Source organism: Aotus nancymaae, unplaced genomic scaffold (genome assembly GCF_030222135.1).
Source record: "Aotus nancymaae isolate 86718 unplaced genomic scaffold, 86718_ANA_hifiasm-v0.15.2.pri h1tg000030l, whole genome shotgun sequence".
Lineage (NCBI taxonomy): Eukaryota > Metazoa > Chordata > Mammalia > Primates > Aotidae > Aotus > Aotus nancymaae.
The window spans coordinates 6,267,668-6,286,304 of NW_026988443.1; the positions used below are offsets into that span (position 1 = coordinate 6,267,668).

Here is an 18,637-nt window from a genome sequence, read left to right on the forward strand (position 1 = left end):
TTAACAGTGGCCAATTATTTCAAAGGCCAGATGTTTGCCCCTTAAAAGGTGACTGAAACTGGCGGGAAGCTTCTAAAAAGCTGTAAAGATATTTACTGTACTGTGTCATTCTGACAGCACACTTGTAACAGGTTTGCCAAAAAACAATCAGAAAAACACTTTTCAGTTTATCAGCCAGTTATTACAACAATAACACATCGAGACCTACCCATTAATGGTGGAAAACATAAACTGTTATACTAAAGCTGGACAGATTGAAGCCTGTGGTCTTACGCCTATTTCCTTTATCTGCACAATGAAACTTATAAAGATATTTCTTACAGTGATAACTTGGAGAGCAAATGAGGCATGGAAAATGATGACAAAGTTTGCCAAATCTTAGAAACTCACAGTGTCTCAACTGCAACATCCTTGGGATTCTGGCCGTCATCCACATTCCAGTGATGATGATTTTTCCAAATCTTGGAGGCCAGAAGCGTGGCTCCGAGGACAATTTGTTTCCAATTAGTAGGACAGAGATCGATGTTAGCATTGGTCAAAAGGCGTTCGATGTACACCTGCAAAATAGAGCACTTGTCTTTGATTTCAGTTCTGTTTCAGTGTGGTGATAAGGACATTTAAGAATGAAAGACTTCTTCTGGTTTTGGCCAGAAAGTAAGTGCCTTTTATTCTTATGTTCTGCAGAGATTTTGCTCAGACAAAGCGAGAGGCCAAGTCACAGTCATAGTCAGATACCTCTGCAGCATACTCTGCCCAGAGAAATTTCCATGCCAATCTCATTCACAGAGAGGTGAGCATGAAGAAAGGCACCTTCAGCACCTTCACACTCATGAAAGGCTGCACAAACACAGGCCTCGTGCAGATTAAGGTTGTTCAGGAAACACTACAGCGTCATCCGCCTGCAGCGTCACGCCTGGCTGGCAGGCAGATAGGAATTTCACAGGTGTGCCATGCTCGAATGTGTAGCACCCAAGTCACACTGAGAACACTGCTGTCTTCTCCTTTTCACAACAACTAACCACTCTTGGGACACAGGCTTAGGAACTGCGGGTCAAGAGTGCTTCCCAGTGCCTGCCGGGCAGACAGCATGGCAAGGGCAGGTCTCTGTTGCTGAGAAACAGTCCCTGTATTCAGTGCCCTGACGAGGAACGCATGTGAATGAATGGAGAGTCCTGCTCACAGCCCCTATTTTCCATGTCTCCACAATCACTTCACAAAAACTTATTTCTTGCCCTACAGTATCTGCATTCAGTCAATTCTGTGGGTTTGAAGGCAGAGAGAGCTGCCGGCCTCTGTATCCTTGGGGTGCCTCGAAACCTGTCAAGCAGTTTGTGAGATCATCTCAGAAAGTACCCTCTATCTATCCAATCTCTATCCTATAAAGAACTGGGTGAGGGACCAGCTAAGTGAAGGTTACAGAGATGAGCTGTGAGGTGTTGCCACCTCAGAGGCTGCTCTGTAGAAGAGTATGACTCTATGCTGCTTGAAGTCTTCGTATCAAGGTGAAAGAAAAACAGTTCATTTTAAGAGAGTTCATTTATTGTCTGAACATTATCAGATTGGCGGTTCAGATCTGGCAATGTTCTCCAAAGTCAACTGTGTTTTCCAAATCACATGGCCCTTGAACATGACATGTTCTTGGGAGAGATGCTGCTCCCTTTCTCGAAAACTCTGCGCTGTTGGGTATCCAAGGAATAACCCTCCCTCCCAGGGTTCAACTCCACAGGACTCATTAGAGAGCACTGGAACAGCACTGGCGAGCCCTCAACTTCCTGTCACCTTTACAGGTAACCCAGTGACCTGCTGACACTCATCGATACCACTTGCCCTCCTGGGTCAGTGAGAAAGTCCCTCTTTTAACATCGACTCTTCTACCAGCATGATGGATCCTATCCCACTTTGGCAGAACACTGTTCCCCAAATCACCTCTTCTTGAAGACCTTCTCCCTCTCTGCCAGAGATTTTCCCCAATACAAATGTCTTGCCTGTTCCCATCCTGCTCCTCCCAGCTCCCCCAGGACATCCTCTCATTTGCTCACAGTGTCATGCCCTGGTGCCAGCTCCTCACCTCCCATCTCTCCTTAACCACACCCCACCCCCATCACTCACCTGAGACTCCTCTTGCTGAGGTCCCTGGAGCCTTCACACCCACAAACCAGAGCCCTTCAACCCAAGGCTCCACTCCCCAACCTGGCCCTAATCTTGTCCAGGGAATTGCCATTGGCCTAGCTCCTGGGGACTAATACTTACATGTGAGTTACCCTCCTCCAATCCGTGTGCGATCCCTCTATGGCTACCTTCACTGGGAGGCTGACTGCTTCAGATTCTGGGCCGCCATGTGTCACGGCTCACCTGTAACAGCCTAGTTGCTTCTTAGTCCTCTTCTCTGCCCCAACCCTCCTCCCAACTATGGTCTACTCTCCCCAAAGCAGTTGGGATAACCTCTAAATTAAGAACACTGCACTCCCCTGCTCAAGATCTACCATTAGTCCCCACTTCAAACTGAAATAAAACCTTAACTTGGTCCTCTGCTCTGCAAGCCAAAGGGCCCTGTGAGCTACGGCACCGCCTGTGCGGCCTCGTCTTTTCCATTCTTTCCTTCATTTCTCTCACAGGCGGGCTCCCTGCTGTGTGTTCCTTGAACACACATGAAATGTGTTCCTGTCTCAGTCTTGGCACTCATCCCGCCGCCTGTAATGCCAGCACTCCTTATCATCCTCGCTTTATAGTCAGGTCACTGCTCAGATGTGACCTCTCTAGAGAGGCTCTTCCTGATCATTCGATCAGAAACAGTGAGCCCCTCCCGTCACTCTCTCTGTATCCTGCTTTATCACTTTGCTATTTGCCATTACCTAAAAAAAGAAATGCTTTCCTCATTAAAACAAATGCCTCATAAAGACACGGACTGTGCTCGACCTGTCCTCTTCTCTACCCCAGCACTTAGAAGAGTGGCACAGGGTTGGCATCTCAGGGGTATTTATGGAATGGGCACCTTCTTAGCAGCATGTAGCACTGTGACCACAGCCTTTCCTATCATGAACCCTTTGTTCTTATCATTTTTCCCTGCTCTTTCTCCTCCCACTCTGGCCACTTTTCTGGGGGTTTGTCCCTTACATGCTGGTAGTCTTTACAGAGCTATCTTTTGTCCATCTTCTCTTTTTTTCCTTTTCCTGAGTAGCTGCGACTATAGGTGTGTCCCACCATGTCCGGCTTTTCCACTTTCATTCTAAACACTTTCTTTGCATTTGAGCAGCTACTCTTTTTTTCTTTTTTCTTTTCTTTTCCAGAGTTTTGCTGTTGCTGTGCAGGCTGGAGGGCAGTGGTGCCATCTTGGCTCACTGCAACCTCTGCCTCCCAGGTTCCAAAGATTCTCCTGCCTCAGCCTCCCAAGTAGCTGGGATTACAGGTGTCCACCACCATTCACAGGTAATTTTTTGTACTTTTGAGAAGAGACAGGGTTTCACCATGTTGGCCAGGCTGACCTCGAACTCCTGACCTCAGGTGATCCAACCGACTTGGTCTCCCAAAGAGCTGGGATTACAGGCATGAGCCATCATGACTCGCCTTGAGCAGCTACTCTTACTCTTCATTCCTTACCTCCAGCTCAGATTCATGCTCCAGTCCCATAGATCCAAATCATGACTGCACTGCTCAGATTCATGCTCCAGTTCCATAGATTCAAATCATGACTGCACATGTCACTCTGCTATCTCACGGGCACACCAAATTTAGCTGGTATACAGTGAACTCCCCCTTCTTCCAATCCAGATTTCCCTCCTGCATCAGCTCTCTCTCTCTCTCCATCTGGAAGTACCACTCCTGCTTCCCTCCAGCATGTGCTGAGCATTCCCAATGGCTGCAACTCCATGAAATGGCCTGCATCTGATCCAGTGCTCATGGAGAGGTTTCTATGCAGGTGTCCAGCAGAAGCCTTTGCCCCTAAGCTCTAGCTGGATGCTAAAGGAGAGGGTACTGCTCTAAGTATCCTTTCTCTCCAGGCTGTGTGCTTGACATTCCTCTACAGGTTAGTGTGGGGAGGGGTCAAACAATCCCAGCCATCTGAACAGGACTTTATATTCAGAATGAGTCTCACCACAGGAATTCTGTGAGAACCATGCAGAGGTAAGGACACAGCTATGGCTTGGCAGGCTAACTAGCAAAGCCCATGTCCAAGTCTTACTGGTTCCACATTCCTGGGCAATTTCCCGAGCGGGCACAAGAGGTCCCCAGGAACAACAAAGCATTCAGAGCAGCAGCTCCAGGTCACAACTGTGGGGAAATACAGCCTGGAACTCAGCTTAGACCTACATTGGAATCTGTTGAGGGAGAAACCAGAAGTCTCTCCTGCTGCTTTTAGTAGCAATTATTCTGTGATAAGAAAAGCAATGGTATCATTTCAAAACCTGACGATGATTAAACTCTAAGATGTGTATTTACTTTGCTTGCATAGGTTTCTCTTAAAAGATCTGATGATAACTTTAGGAACTGACTTTTATTTAGAAACATGGCCACACACTCTGTAGGAGACCAGTTATTAAAGATGCTTTATAGATAAGAAATAGCTTACCAATGCTACGATTGCAGATGGAGCTGTTAGTCTTGTGACTTTAAAAAGATGACAGAAATAGTCAAAAATGCACTTGCATGTGGGATCATCCTCAAAGGATTTCCCTGAAATCTTTTCATGCTGAAAGAAGAAAAAAGGTAATATAAATATTCATTCAAGAAAACTTCTTAAGTACTCTTAAGATGGGAATGCTCAAATTTGTGCCCATGTGTCCCTTACAATAATTTTGCTGGGATAAAATGTCTTTTAGTTCTAAAAATATAAACAGTATGATCTTAAAATATTTTTGGTTTTCTGTAAACATAGGTGCTAAGGTGGCCTTGTGGCTATCATATGCCTGAATAAGGAAGTTTTTAAGTTTTTATAGCATTTAACAAATTTAAATTTAAATTGCTTTCTGATTCTATTCACAGAGTTTGTGCATATTTGTTAGGATCACTTACAAATATTTATATTGTTTGCTGCTATAAAAAACATCTTTTAAAATGACACATTTTGTTATTTGGATGGTATGTTTATTCCCCTTAGCACACAAATTAAACAAAGCTGTAAGTCAGCTGTTACTCCAGTGTGTCCAATTTACAACACTCCTTACATAAGATGATCAGACACAACTTAGTGAAGACTTCATGGTGGTTAATTTTGACTTCATCATGAAATAAACACAACCCTATAAGACATAAACAGAACCTCAGAGAAAGTGACACTTACTGAAAATGGATGTATTGGCTCATCAAAAATAGCCAGAGATCTATTCGCATGTCTATAAAAGAAGAATGTGCATTTAAGAAATTAATTCAGGAATTGCTAATATCTTAGGAAACTATCGGCTGGGGGTAGGGCATGGAGGGTGGAGGGAGACACTTCTTGTCTGCTTTGGTAAAATTTGTTCACCAAAGCAGTTGTTGCTAATTTTTCTCCTGGATCCTGGCCTTCAGAGGATTTCTTGACCTCTTTTTCATCAGCACATCACATTCTGAACTGGGAAGTCTTTCCTACATTGATGAGCCACACTTGCCTTTAAATACTGACTCCCGCTAACAGGCAATGGTAATAAGCTGTATCTATTTTTACTCCTCTAGCCTCACAGTGGAACACAAGAACATTTTAGAAAGCAGTAGTTGTTGGCAATAAGGATTTTAGAACTTTTTAGAATCAATTAAGAGTTCCCAAATCTTTCTTTATTATACTTTATGTTTGCTGATGTAATTTGAGTTACAGACTTAATTGCCTTTTTATTTTAAAAGAGGCCAGTCTTTAATGAACTTTAAAAACTAACACATTATGTGATCATTTAGGAAACCAGTGGTTCTCCCAATGTGGTTTGTGGACCCCTGAGATTCCCTGGGAGACCCACGATGTCAAAACTGGTTGCTGTTGTTACTGTTGTTGTTGTTGTTGTTGTTGTCATTATAGGGTTTTGCTCTTTCACCCAGGATGGAGCACAGTGGTACACACCTGACTCACTGCAGGCTTGACTCTGTGGGCTCAAGCAATCCTCCTGCCTCAGCCTCCCAGGTAGCTGGGACAAAATGTCCACACCACCATGCCCAGCTTATCTATGTTTTTTGATAGATGGGGTCTTGCCACATTGCCCAGGCTGCTCTCAAACACCTGATTCAAAGTAATTCTACCACCTTGGCCTCCCAAAGTGCTGAGATTACAGGTGTCAACCACCATGTATGGCCCAAACTGTTCTTACAAGAATACTAATTCAACCTGAGAAGCTGATTGAAAAGAAAACACACAAATAATTTATTACTTTTTAAAAGTATTAGAACATCGATTGTTTTCTCCCTGTTCAACACTTGTAATGACTGTTTAAAAGCAAAAGTGGGTAAAACTGATGGTTTCTCAGTATGAATAAGGGCAGTGGTACCAAATTATACCAGTATTCATTCCACTCTTCACTGCCCCTTGCAGTTTTTATTAAAAGTAGCATGTTTCACTGAAGAATGTCCTTGATGAAACATTAAAAATTAATGGTGTTATGAAATCTTGACCTCTCTTTTTAGTATTCTAAGTAGAAAGTTCACATAAAGTGCGTCTGCATACTGAACTACGGTCATGTTAAAGAAAAGCACTTGTGATGAAATTGCGAGCTGGACAAGCCAATTTTTCACAGAACACCATTTTTATCTGAAAGTATAACTGACTATTATCCATAAAATTAAGTCAAGTGAGTCTGTCACTTCAAGGAAAATAACAAGTATTTGTCCATAATAAAGCCTACACTTTCAAGCTAAAAATCAGGACTTTGAAAACTCATATACCTACTACAGTGAGCTTGACAGCATCTCCATGTTTGAAGACATTTTTATAATGGTGGTGATACTAATGACAGTGAGTTTTTGACACTATAAATAAACCAACTAGCCAATGCATCATATTGTAAAAGTCAGTAAGGGGAAAGATCCATTTATTGTACAACAAAGATCAGTGACTATTAGTGAACGAATTCATTGATATGTACAAACCCGCTATAACTATTTTAACCAGTTAGCACTTCTGGAGTTTTGGTGGGGTTCAAGAATACCCACAGTTACCTGAAAGCTTTAAAAATATGCCTTTTTCCTACTATATATTTGCGTGAGGCTAGGGCATCTTTTTACTGCTTCTTTACAAATAAATTGCAAACAAAGACATAAACAAATACACTTTGGAACCCTTAATAATTTAAAAGAGTCTTATGGACCAAAAAACCCACAGATGATTCACGGTAACACTGTAAAATAAGCACTCTACAGCTTATAATGTCTAGAGTTATGACCTGACAGCATGTTTCATATGACACAAAGTGATGAGCTGGAATAACAAGACAGGTTTCAAAGAGCTCACCTGTGTTTTATGACGTAATATATTGCCAAAGTGACGCTGTGGAGGGAAAAAAAAATTGTAAGAACTGATTTTATCATTTGTTAGGCCTGAAGATATATTTCTGAAGGCGGGGAGGGAACCCTCTCAGTGGCCCCGAAATCCTCTATTCTAAACAGTACCACATGAGCATTTTCGTTTTGTTTTAGTCCTCTGGCTTTACAGCAAAGATAGGAGAACCAGAATGCAGGCAATATGCTGTTAGAAGACTTGTGTCTGCAGATGGTTATTATGTATAAATAATGACATAATTTCCCTGTCATTTGCTCTTCTGCCCATAGAACCTCTCATTCTGTACAAGTTACTTATATCTATGTGTACATATGCTTACATTTAGGCCAGACAGTAGTGTTTTGCTTTTTAAGTTGCTAGGTCCTGCATTTTGGCTGATTTAGTTCACCTACTCACCCATTTGTCATTATTTCCCTAAAAGCACAGAATGAATGTGCTTTATACGAAATAAAGTAATTTAAAATCACCTATGCATGATGAGCAGAAAATTTATTAGTAAATATTATAATGCATCCAAAAATCGATGACACTTGTAGCTCTCCTAAAATAAGCAGTACTAAACACACAGAGTAACATCACATCATACAATATTAATGACAGGTACTTCCACAATAGTTTAAACAATATGAATGAACAAATACAACTCTTTGGATGTATGTTACTGTGTTCCAAAGTCATCCACAGATGTTGTGTGTCAGGAAACAGGGGCTTCTCTTTGGTAAGTTCTGTCCTTCCGTTCACCCTCAACATTTAAAATGAGGCTCAGAATAATCTGAGAAGGCAAATTGGAGTTGTAAAAAGTAGGCCTTACAACATTATTAGCACCTATGATAGATATTTCTATAGTGCTTCTAACAGGTTCATCTCCAAATTTTAAGATCACAGAATTTGAAGTTACATGCTGAAAAGGACCACCGAACCTCACATGACACTCCAGGCACCACCCATTTTACAATTAAGAGAACCAAGGCTTAAAACTGATTTGCCCAAGGTCCCCGAACAGTGTTCCTGTGAACTGCAGGTGTTCACAAAACACTATGGTATGGTATAAATTGAAGCATATGCACATATAGATAGAAATGACTCGCACAGATGAAAAGCTTTATGGGTAGAAAGGAGAGCAAATGAGGGAAAACATGTAATTTGTATATTAGAACCATCACTTTTTCACACAAAGGAAGCAGTAGCCTCCACATGTGCTGCACACTGGATCACCTGAGGAGCTTTAAACAGGGCCTCAATGTCAGCTGGAGACATTCTGATTTAATTGGTGTTGGGTATGCTTTAGGCATCAGGGTTGTTGGTAAAGTTCCCCAGGTGATTCTGATGTGCAGCAAAGTTTGGGAATGACTGAATTAGGGTTAAGATCAGAATCATCTGGGATGCTTTTAGCCATATAATGATGTCTCACATACTTCCCCATTTTCCTAAAAGGCTTGTGAGTGCCGAGAGAGGAAGGGAAGGTGGAGCTGGGAAGATGCATGTGTTTGCAGACATATATTTTGAAGAAACAGTATAAGTGATTCTAATATGGCTCACTTCTTCCATTGAGAGCAACGCTCTACTAACCACGAAATACATTTTTCAAAATCTTTCCTAAAAGCCAATTTGCTATATTAACGTGCTCAGTAAACTTTATTTCATCAAAAGCAAATATACCAAATAATCCCTTCTAAAACTGGAGCGTCAATTAAAACTTACTGTGCTTCAAAAACAGACTTCTAGTACAGGCATGGTAGCTCATGCCTGTAACCATAGCATTTTGGGAGGCTGACTTGGGTGTATTGCTTGAGCCCAGGAGTTTGAATCCAGCCTCGCCAACACAGCAAATCCCCTTCTCCAGAAAAGAAAATATATATATTTCAATTTTTAAAAAAACTTGTAAAATTTAGACTACACTGGAAGAAAAAGCAGGATTTTGACTTATTTGAACAAGGGTAAGCTTAAAAACTACTTTTGAATTGCATAGTGAAACATTAGGATCTTTTGAAATCAGAAGAAGCCAGGGACTCTAGCCAAAGAAGGGTGGCTTTTGACTTAGGACTGAGTACGAACATTAGATGATGACACCATAGAGGTCAAAGCTCAGGGCTTTAGACACAGGTAGAGTCCAGTTCTTGCTGAAACACAATTGGATCTCAATTATTGTTATACATGAGAGAGGAAAGTCACATTATTATGAGTATAAACTGCCATTTTTTATTAAAGCCGAAGTTACTGACAAATTAGCTTAAAAACTACTACATTAGAGACAAAATTAAGCTTGTAACTTAGTCATGTTTATAGACTGGAAAGTCAAGTTAGGGATAAGGAGATTAACATTCTGAGGTACCGCTTGTCAAACTGTTTTCTGAAAATCAACACTCATAAGCGAAGGAGATGTTAATCATGTTTCCTGGACATCTCCATTGGAGCTGGCTTTTTAAACCAACTTGAACCCATCTTTCAAGGGCGTTTAGAAGGGCATCTCTGATCGTGGCCTATGAAGTGCTGGTGCATGATGGGAAATTTTAAATACAGATACACTATGGTGCCATGGAGGACAAACTGTTCCTTCTTCCAAGACCAGTTTCCAAAGTAGCGCCCATCATCTTAGGCCTATGGCCCATAAAGAACTAATAATTTTTCCTAGAAACATCCAATAAAAAGCACCTCTCCTGTCCATTAGGTTCAATACTGTCATAACATAAATGCATCAAATAAATAGCCATGCTTTTGCTGGGATTGCTTATTTGCTAACTGGCTTTCCCTTTTACCACACAGTGTCTAAGATGAAAAGAGAAACAGAAAATTCGTATTAGGTCCTGAAAAATCCATATATCATTGACATCAACTTCTTCAACTGCTTGCTGAAAAGGGCAACCAAATGGCTGAAATAACAGCGGATGGCCGGGATGCTTTTAGCATACGGGGGTCTGTCACTCGGCCCTTGGCAGCCTCGTTGTACTCACCTATCTAGTATGTGGCTGAGATTGGGCTTGCTGACTGTGCTGTTATCTAGCAATATGGTGGAACACGAGCTGTATTTTCTATCAAGATGCCGTGGAGGTATCTGAAGAAGAAGGAAGATAGAGAAAAATATCAAAGGAGGCTGAACTTACAAAAGTGTGGGTTTTTTCCCTTTGTCAAAATGTCAAACAATAAAGCATTAAGGTATTTTTTATACCCTATGACCTGCCTGAGTGTGGTATCATGTGCAGCTCTATGGGAAACTCATTGGAGGCTCTTAACTTTCACAGATGATGTTTGAGAAATGGGTTATAAAATGCTGCCCTTGATATGACACTGATCATCAAACCTGGCAAGGATCTATCATAAATTCCATTTATAAATAATGGGAAACATTTTAAATGGGATTTCACGTTTTTTTCTTATGCAGTAAAAAGCACTGAGATTTTCTATTTCTGTTATTCATTAACTGCAACAAAATGTCATACATTAAATAATATTGACACAAGAGCATTTGATTGCAGTAAATGAAGACCTAATACTACATTTACTAAGTTACTAATCCTAAGTGTGTGCATTCAAGAGACAGTGCGATGGAACCAGCGTGTTAGAGTCAGAGACTGTGTGTGCCAGAGCTGCTCAGTCACCAAACAAGTGAGGGGCAGTACACCTCCCTGGACCTGTCTCCCTGTGGGAGGATGGAAAAAGTACTGCTTTAAGACTCTCTCACATCCAAAAATCAGATGATGAAAACAACTTTGGGAATTTCACTTTCACTTCACGTTTACATAAGACTGCTATTACACTACTCAAATGAGAACTTCTGACAATACTCTGCATTCATTTCAAAAGTTAATTGATTTCATTCTTTAAGTTATTTGATGCACATTATGGCACATTCCTGCCTCACTCGTGCTGCTCTCTGTCTGGAATATTGATTCCTTTCCCCCTTGTCCCAGTAAACTTGACCTCATCTACCTTCTGGGATCCCTTTGCCTGCAGCCACACCACAAAACATTTCTGGTTTTGTGTACCTATCAGTCTAATTCACTGTGTGTTACATGATACAATTGCCTGCAGAGCATCCCCCTCATGAGGAAGTGAGCCTCTCCAGGGGAGGGAGGACCCCTTCTCTCCTACCTGCAGCTGCTGAGCAGAGAATGTGGGAGAAATTAAGGAGTTCAATAAGAGCTTGACAAATATTTAAATCAGTTACAATTTGGAAAGTAAATCTTCCTACAGATACAAATCAGTGAAAATTCATCCACAGTGCTATCAGAGATATGACAGTGAACCTTTTGAGCCCTGTAGAAAATAAACTGTCTCTAAAACACTTTCAAAGTATCTATTCATTTGTTGACAGTGCAATAGTCAATACGGAAACTGCCTCAACTATGTTAAATAAGTGTTCCTCCTGGTCAGGTGAGGTGGTTTACTCCTGTAATCCCAGCACCTTGGGAGGCTGAGGTGAGTGGATCACACAGTCAGGAGTTCAAGACCAGCCTGGACAAGATGGTGAAACCCCATCTCTACTAAAAATACAAATATTAGCCAGGCGTGGTGTTGGGTGGCTGTAATCCCAGCTATTCAGGAGGCTAAGGCAGAGAACTGCTTGAATCCCAGAGGCGGAGGTTGCAGTGAGCTGAGACTGTGCCACTGCACTCCAGCCTGGGTGACAGAGCAGGACTCCATCTCAAATTAAAAAAAAAAAAGAAAGTGAGAGAGAGAGAGAGAGAGAGAGAAAGAAAGAAAGTGCTCTTCCTTAAAAATAGTCCCAGTGGCCAAATGCCAGTCACCAAATTGTTGAAAACATCAACAGCATTATTTAAAATCACAAAATACTCATTATTTTAACTGGAAAAAAAACTAACTCAGATGAGCCTTGCTTCCTCCTCTTAATATGCTTGTTTGCATCATGTTATCGCACTCTTCCATCAGGGTCCCTCACAAACACATTAGAGACAGAACAGGTTTGGATCTACTACTAATGAGCTAGTAAGAACAAAAAGGCAGGGTAGGGAGAAGATCTAGTGGTTGTTTATAAAACTACACTGCATTTAAACATTGCCAGTAGCCAATAATCAGAAATATCCATAGCGTCCAACAGCATTTTGCTGCTTCAGATGCTTTTTACTGCAAATTCACTTATTTCTTAACCAAAATCCAAGACGTTTTTGAACAATATTACTATTTGATGGACCAAATTACCCTTTAAGATATAAATGTTTTAACTCTAGCTAAACTCTGTTTCTTAAGCTATTCTGTTATAGTTTACATTAACAGTGTATGTGTGTCAATGAATATACTTTTATTGTCTCAAAAACAAATATGGCATAAAAAATGAAAATGGACTCATTCAGACACTTTCATTCAAAGGGAAAGAAGGTATCCCTTAAGATCACTACTATTAGGGGTAATGCAGCGTAATACTTTAACGTAACAAAAGTCCATTCTGAGGAAAATTCCATATATGAGAATAAAAATAACAGGAAAAAAGCATCAAAACACAGACTAGTTGGTACAGCTTTAGGTGATATCTGTCTATATATCATTGACATCAATGATATACAACTACAAACTAGACAGATGGAAACATTGATTACGTATGACGTATCACACAATGGCAATACTTTCAAAAACAGTATAATAAAAATGTAATAGAAAAATGTCTTCAAGCCATGACATTCAGTTTTCATTCTAGAATTTTATACTCTATATCAAAGGAGGGGTTTTAAGAAAGCGCAGATCTCTAAACATGTGTGTCCATGAGCCTTTCCTCAGAAACTGTGCTCCAGCACCACTGGGGAGTAACACAAGGCAGAGGGCAATGCACAGTCTAGGACTCAGGGACCCAACAGTAGTGGTCCCAGAAGATTTCGGAGAGAGCTCCCAGGCCAACAGGCGCAGGGCAGTCTAGGAAAACACAGTCTATCCTGAGGAGGATAATGAAAAGCCAAGGAAACTTGTTTCAAGAAAAAAACATAGAATGTATCTTTTTAGCAGATAAAACATATTTTTGATAGGCATGTGACAAATGTTACAACTCTTGGGGAAGAATAGTTGTTAGAGAGCCAAAGGAATATAGTCAGAAAATCAATTCCACACACACACACACAAATGAAGGATGTGAAAACAAAGAGACCAGCCGGAGGCTAATGGTCACATTTGGCTTCATGAGCCATCACCGGCTAGGAAAAGGGAGGTTATCTGGGAGAAGTGCAGAAGTGTTCAGGTTTCAGAAATATTTAAGAGAAAGAATGAAGGATGTACAAGGAGGAGGCACACTAAGAACATTATATGAATCAGCAGTGAATAATATGTGCATAGTCGTAATCATGTAAATATCAATTCATGACTTAATTAAAAATGTGTTACAGGTGGAAGAAGCAGGGAGGGAAATAAGGTCACAGTGGAGTGAGGATGCTACCTCTCAGCTGCTATGACAGGGAGTCAGCAGAAAGTGTTGAAAATGGACTCAGCTATTTTCAATTTTATGTGATTTTAAAAGAGTAAATATTTAAGGCAGATCTTTATATCACAACCAAATTATTTAAATTTAACTTAAATGTCAGACAGCATGAAAAATGGGCACTGTAAGTTAAAGACTTTCCTGCAGAAATCTGACATTTAGGAAAATAGAAAAGGGTTAGAAAATTCACCAAAAAAGGATCATGCTAACAGCACTGGGTCCCTGTTACATTTCTAAGGAATCATGACAGATAGACTTTTAATTTAAACAATTAATTTCTTAACTTTTCAAAAGCTTACTTACAGAATATAGGCGAAAGCTTCTCCTCTTTCCTTGCACTAAAAATAAAAGTATAACCATTCAATTCTGGTATAATAAAATACCATAGAATAAAAGTAGTTGCTAATCATCTGATCATCACTATATAAAACAAGATCAATCTGATTATCACTATATAAAAATAAATCAACTTTTAAAAAATTTTAAATTGAAACAAAATGTAACATTTAAATAATCTGGCATGATGAATCTCATAATGTAAAATTTAAAAACACAGTTTTACTTTTTGACCTAACACATATTCTATTACGTTCAAATCAAAGAATCCCCATGTACATAAGGAAAGGCAAAACAGATTAGGTTAGGAAATGTGTGTGCCCTCCAAATCTCATGTTGAAATATAATCCCCAGTGTTGGAGGTGGGGGAGTCTTTGGATCACGGGGGCAGATCCCTCATGAATGCCTTAGCGCCATCCCCTTGGTGATGAGTGAGTTCCTGTTCTGAGTTCATGCGTGATCTTCTTGGGGTTTTGTTGTTGTTACTGTTGTTGTTCTGAGACGGGGTCTCACTCTGATGCTCAGGCTGGAGTACAGCGGTGTGATTATGGTTCACCGCAGCCTTAACCTCCTGGGCTCAAGTGATCCTCCCACCTTCCCCTCTAGAGTAGCTGGGGCTGCAGGCATGCACCACCACATCTGGCTAATTTTTAAATTTTTCATAGAGACATGGTCTCACTATGTTGGCCCAAAGTGGTCTCAAACTCCAGGATCAAGTGATCTGCCCGTCAGCACCCCAAAGTGCTGGGATTGCAAGTGTCAGCCACTGCACCTGGCCTGATCTGCTTATTTAAAAGCCTGCAGCACCTCCCACTCTCTCATGCTCCTTCTCTCACCATGTGAAACATGACTTCTTCATCTTCCACCACAATTATTAGCTTCTTGAGGCCCTTGCCAGAAGCACATGCTAGCACCACACCTCCTGTACAGCCTGTAGAACCGTGAGCCAATAAAGCCTCTTTTCTTTATAAATTATCCCATCGCAAGTATTCCTTCATAAAAATGCCAAAATGTGGGATAGATGAGAAATTTAGCTAATAAAAACGTTTATTGTATTTCTGAACCCCTGTGCAGCACTGTTTTGTTTTCTGATTCTACATTTGCGCATAGCTTACTTTCATTACCAGGATCTAACAGCTGACAGCTCTAAGAACCAGTTTCTGGCCAGGAGTCAATCTGGAGATGCACTAGAATAAGCATCCCTAATGACTTCTCAGTCATCTGTTCATACATTACTAAAAAAATAAATGGGTCTTTACTCAACTGAAAGGTAGCCTATCGTAAACTTCAATGTCAAAATGAGTGTGCCAACCTAACTGAACAGGGTACCCTCAGCACACACAATCATTTTGTTCTAACAAAGGTCCAAAGAACAAAAGCTCCAAAGAGGGACTTGGGCCACACTTTCTTCCCTACAATGCCTCCTCCTTTCAAGTTGAACTGGTCCCATTGACACACATTTCTCACCACTGAAGTGACAGGGGCAGGGGATCGGTTTTCTTCTACTTCCATACACTCTATGTGTGAGAAGCCCATGGCTCTTGGAAGAAACTGAAAAATATAACAATCCTAACCAGAAATTACTAGCTCAAGTCAGACAAAGTCCACACAAACTATGAAAATGCAGGTGAACAACCCCTTTTTTATTGTACTGCATTACTTCAGATGTTATTCTAGAACCCCCAGTTCTTGTATTCTTGTTAAAATTAACTGAAAAACATGGTGTATGGCTTTTTTGAAAATAAAGTAAGATAACAGAACATTATGATACATAAGCAACAGTACAGAAAAATCCTACCGTTCTAATTCTCATCCTAAAACAGGCGGGATATGGAAACTTGACACTAGTTTCACACACTAAGGCTAATACGGAAAACAGCACAGGGTATGTTACATTTCTATTACATTCCAATGAAAAATTTCTAGCATTGACTTGGATGTGACAGTGGTTAGAGCACTGTGAAAAAGGAAGCCAAAATCACAGATCCAATCTAGAACAATGGATTCTTTTGATTTGCTCAAGTGATATCCAAGCTGTGGCCTAAATCCTATCAGTCATTATTAAAATGTACTCTTTAGAGCAAGGGACAAATGGCAAAGACGTATGAAGAAAAAGGCATAAATCCCTCACTACTACACTAAATCATGTGGCCAATTAATTGTGTTGGTAAAAATGTCACCAAATCTGTAAACACAAAGTCTGTATGTTTCCATAAACAGTGACAACTGAAGGAAATTATATCACATATGAAAATAAGACAAGTAAATCTATGAAAAGTTGAACATTTTTAACTCATATCTGAGTTTCTCTAAATACTTTCTGTAATACACAAGACAGAAAATGTTTCGGTTTTCCCTGAAGGCAGAAACAACATTGTCTCACCACCACTCAGTTGATACTTTCTCAGGAAGAGTGTGCTTGCCCTTGGATGGTCAGAAGCAGTATCTGTAGAGGAAGAAGAGGAAACAATGTCACAAGTGAGGTGAGTAAAAAAGATTCTTTTTAAAGCTACATAACCATTTTAATCACTTTTAACAGTCTTGAAAAGAGCTTTTAGTAATAAATGTCAAGAAAATAAGGGTACCAATGTCCCAATTCTACTGGAGAATGCAAAAATCACAGAATCTCTCCATGCATGTGGAATAAAACCAGGCTGGGGCTGGGGCTGGGACTTCTTTTTCAAACTTGCACCTAAATAAACGGATACAACTTTTAGATGAATCACATATAGGCCCTCCTCCCTCCACTTATCAAATATAACCACCTTCCTCTAGGCTGCTATTACCAGCACATTTCAGGGAAAGTCTCAAGCAGTAAGAGATGCTGTGGCCAATTACTGTGGTCAGACACCGGCTCAATATTTCAAATGTCTTCAAACAAAGAGCTGTTTTGGGCAAAAACAGTTTTTTAAACAGACAAAGTCTCACTCTGTTGCCCAGGCTGGAGTGGTGCAATGGTGAGATGGAGCCAGCATAACTCACAGAAGGCTCAAACTCCTGGGCTCAAGAGATTCTCTTGCAGCTGGGACTGTGGGTGCAAGCCACCATACCTGGCTAATATTTAACCATTTTTTTGTAGAGACAAGGTCAAATGAGACATACCTGTAAATGTGTTATAAATCCCCAAAAATGATATGAAGAGTCTATTTTGGGCCATTGTCCAACACTACCCATCTGCTACCTGGTGTGTGAAAGCACTCAGAGGCTTACTTTACACCAACAAACCAAAGATTTCACAAGCACTTGCATGCTTTGTGTAGAAAGGCACAATTCATTCACATACTATCTTTGTTCATTCTTTCACCATTTTTGAATATTCTGAGAGAACAATATCTTTCAGCTACAAAGTCACATTCATCATGAAGCTTAATTATTCTAACATTTAAATAAATTAAGAGGCCAACCAAAGTAAACAGAAGAGCTGTAAGACACTTCCTCTACAGCAATGAAATCTGTAGCATACATTTTCTATTTGGAAAACTTAGCTTTCGGCCAGCCTGGGGTTGAGAAAGGGGCCAGAACTGGGCAATGGGGTAGGGAGGAGGAAAGAAACCACCAGATGCAGCAGGGAAAAAGAATGAAGGGTGGGGGCAGGCATGAGGCAGGGCCAGTCCTCCTGCCTGGTGCATGGGCCTGGGAAAGCTGGCTAGGGGCAGGAGGGAGGAGCCTGAGGCTGTGGATGCCTCTGGGGTCGGGGGAGGGGTGAGAACTGGTATCAGTGTCAGCCAGAGGCATGCCTGAGGACAAACAGTATCATTCATTGCTTTACCTTTGGGCATCTCCTGGTCGCTGATGTGCCGCAGGTCAGGGCCATCGCCGGCTCCCAAATCCCACAGGGCAGGCTCCACAGCAGTAGGGTCTGGTGCTTCCACCACGTACCCCTCGATCGGTTCTGCCCAGTGCACCCTGCGCTGGTTCTGCTTGGGTCTGGCGTTGGGGAGCACCAAGATCCCTCTGAGTGGCCTCTGCTCCTCTCTGCCTTGGTCTGCACTTAGGCTTGACACTGCCTCATAGATGTCACTGCTGCCAGACACCTGCCCATACAACCGCTTCAGGCCCCAAATGGGTCTGGAACTGGTGTTGGACATGTTCTTTCTGTCTTGGCCTGTACCCTTGCTTGCCACTGCCTCATTGATGTCATAGCTGAAGGACAGATCCTCAGACCACCTACGCAGACCTCGCCTGCGCCTGACTTTGGGGCGCAAGCAACAGCTCAGCGTGTTCCCCATGGCGCACCTTGGCTCCTCTCCAGCAACTTGGACCTTCCCTTGCCTCCCAGTCTGCTGAGTTCAGCACTTCACTTCTTTCAAACACAGGCACGCTGGCAGGGCCAGCCCCTGGCTATGGGGCTGCACCCCACTAACAGCTCACTCCCCACCTCAGCTGCTACCCCTGAGATGACTGGTCTGAAGGGAACCTGCTTGATTTAA

At 41.4% G+C, this 18,637-nt stretch overlaps 1 protein-coding gene across 1 annotated transcript; it reads right to left on the reverse strand.

The window, feature by feature from the left end:
• Positions 1-370: 370 nt before the first annotated feature.
• LOC135277195 (cyclin-Y-like protein 1) lies at positions 371-18,436 on the reverse strand. The gene is made up of 9 exons (XM_064382932.1): positions 17,977-18,436; positions 16,591-16,716; positions 15,675-15,758; positions 14,175-14,209; positions 10,405-10,505; positions 7,406-7,441; positions 5,279-5,330; positions 4,568-4,687; positions 371-557 (listed from the first exon to the last, which is right to left on the reverse strand). Exons 1-9 carry the CDS (start codon positions 18,434-18,436, stop codon positions 387-389), a joined length of 1,185 nt encoding a protein of 394 aa, XP_064239002.1. The 3' UTR covers positions 371-386.
• Between the last annotated feature and the right edge of the window lie 201 nt (positions 18,437-18,637).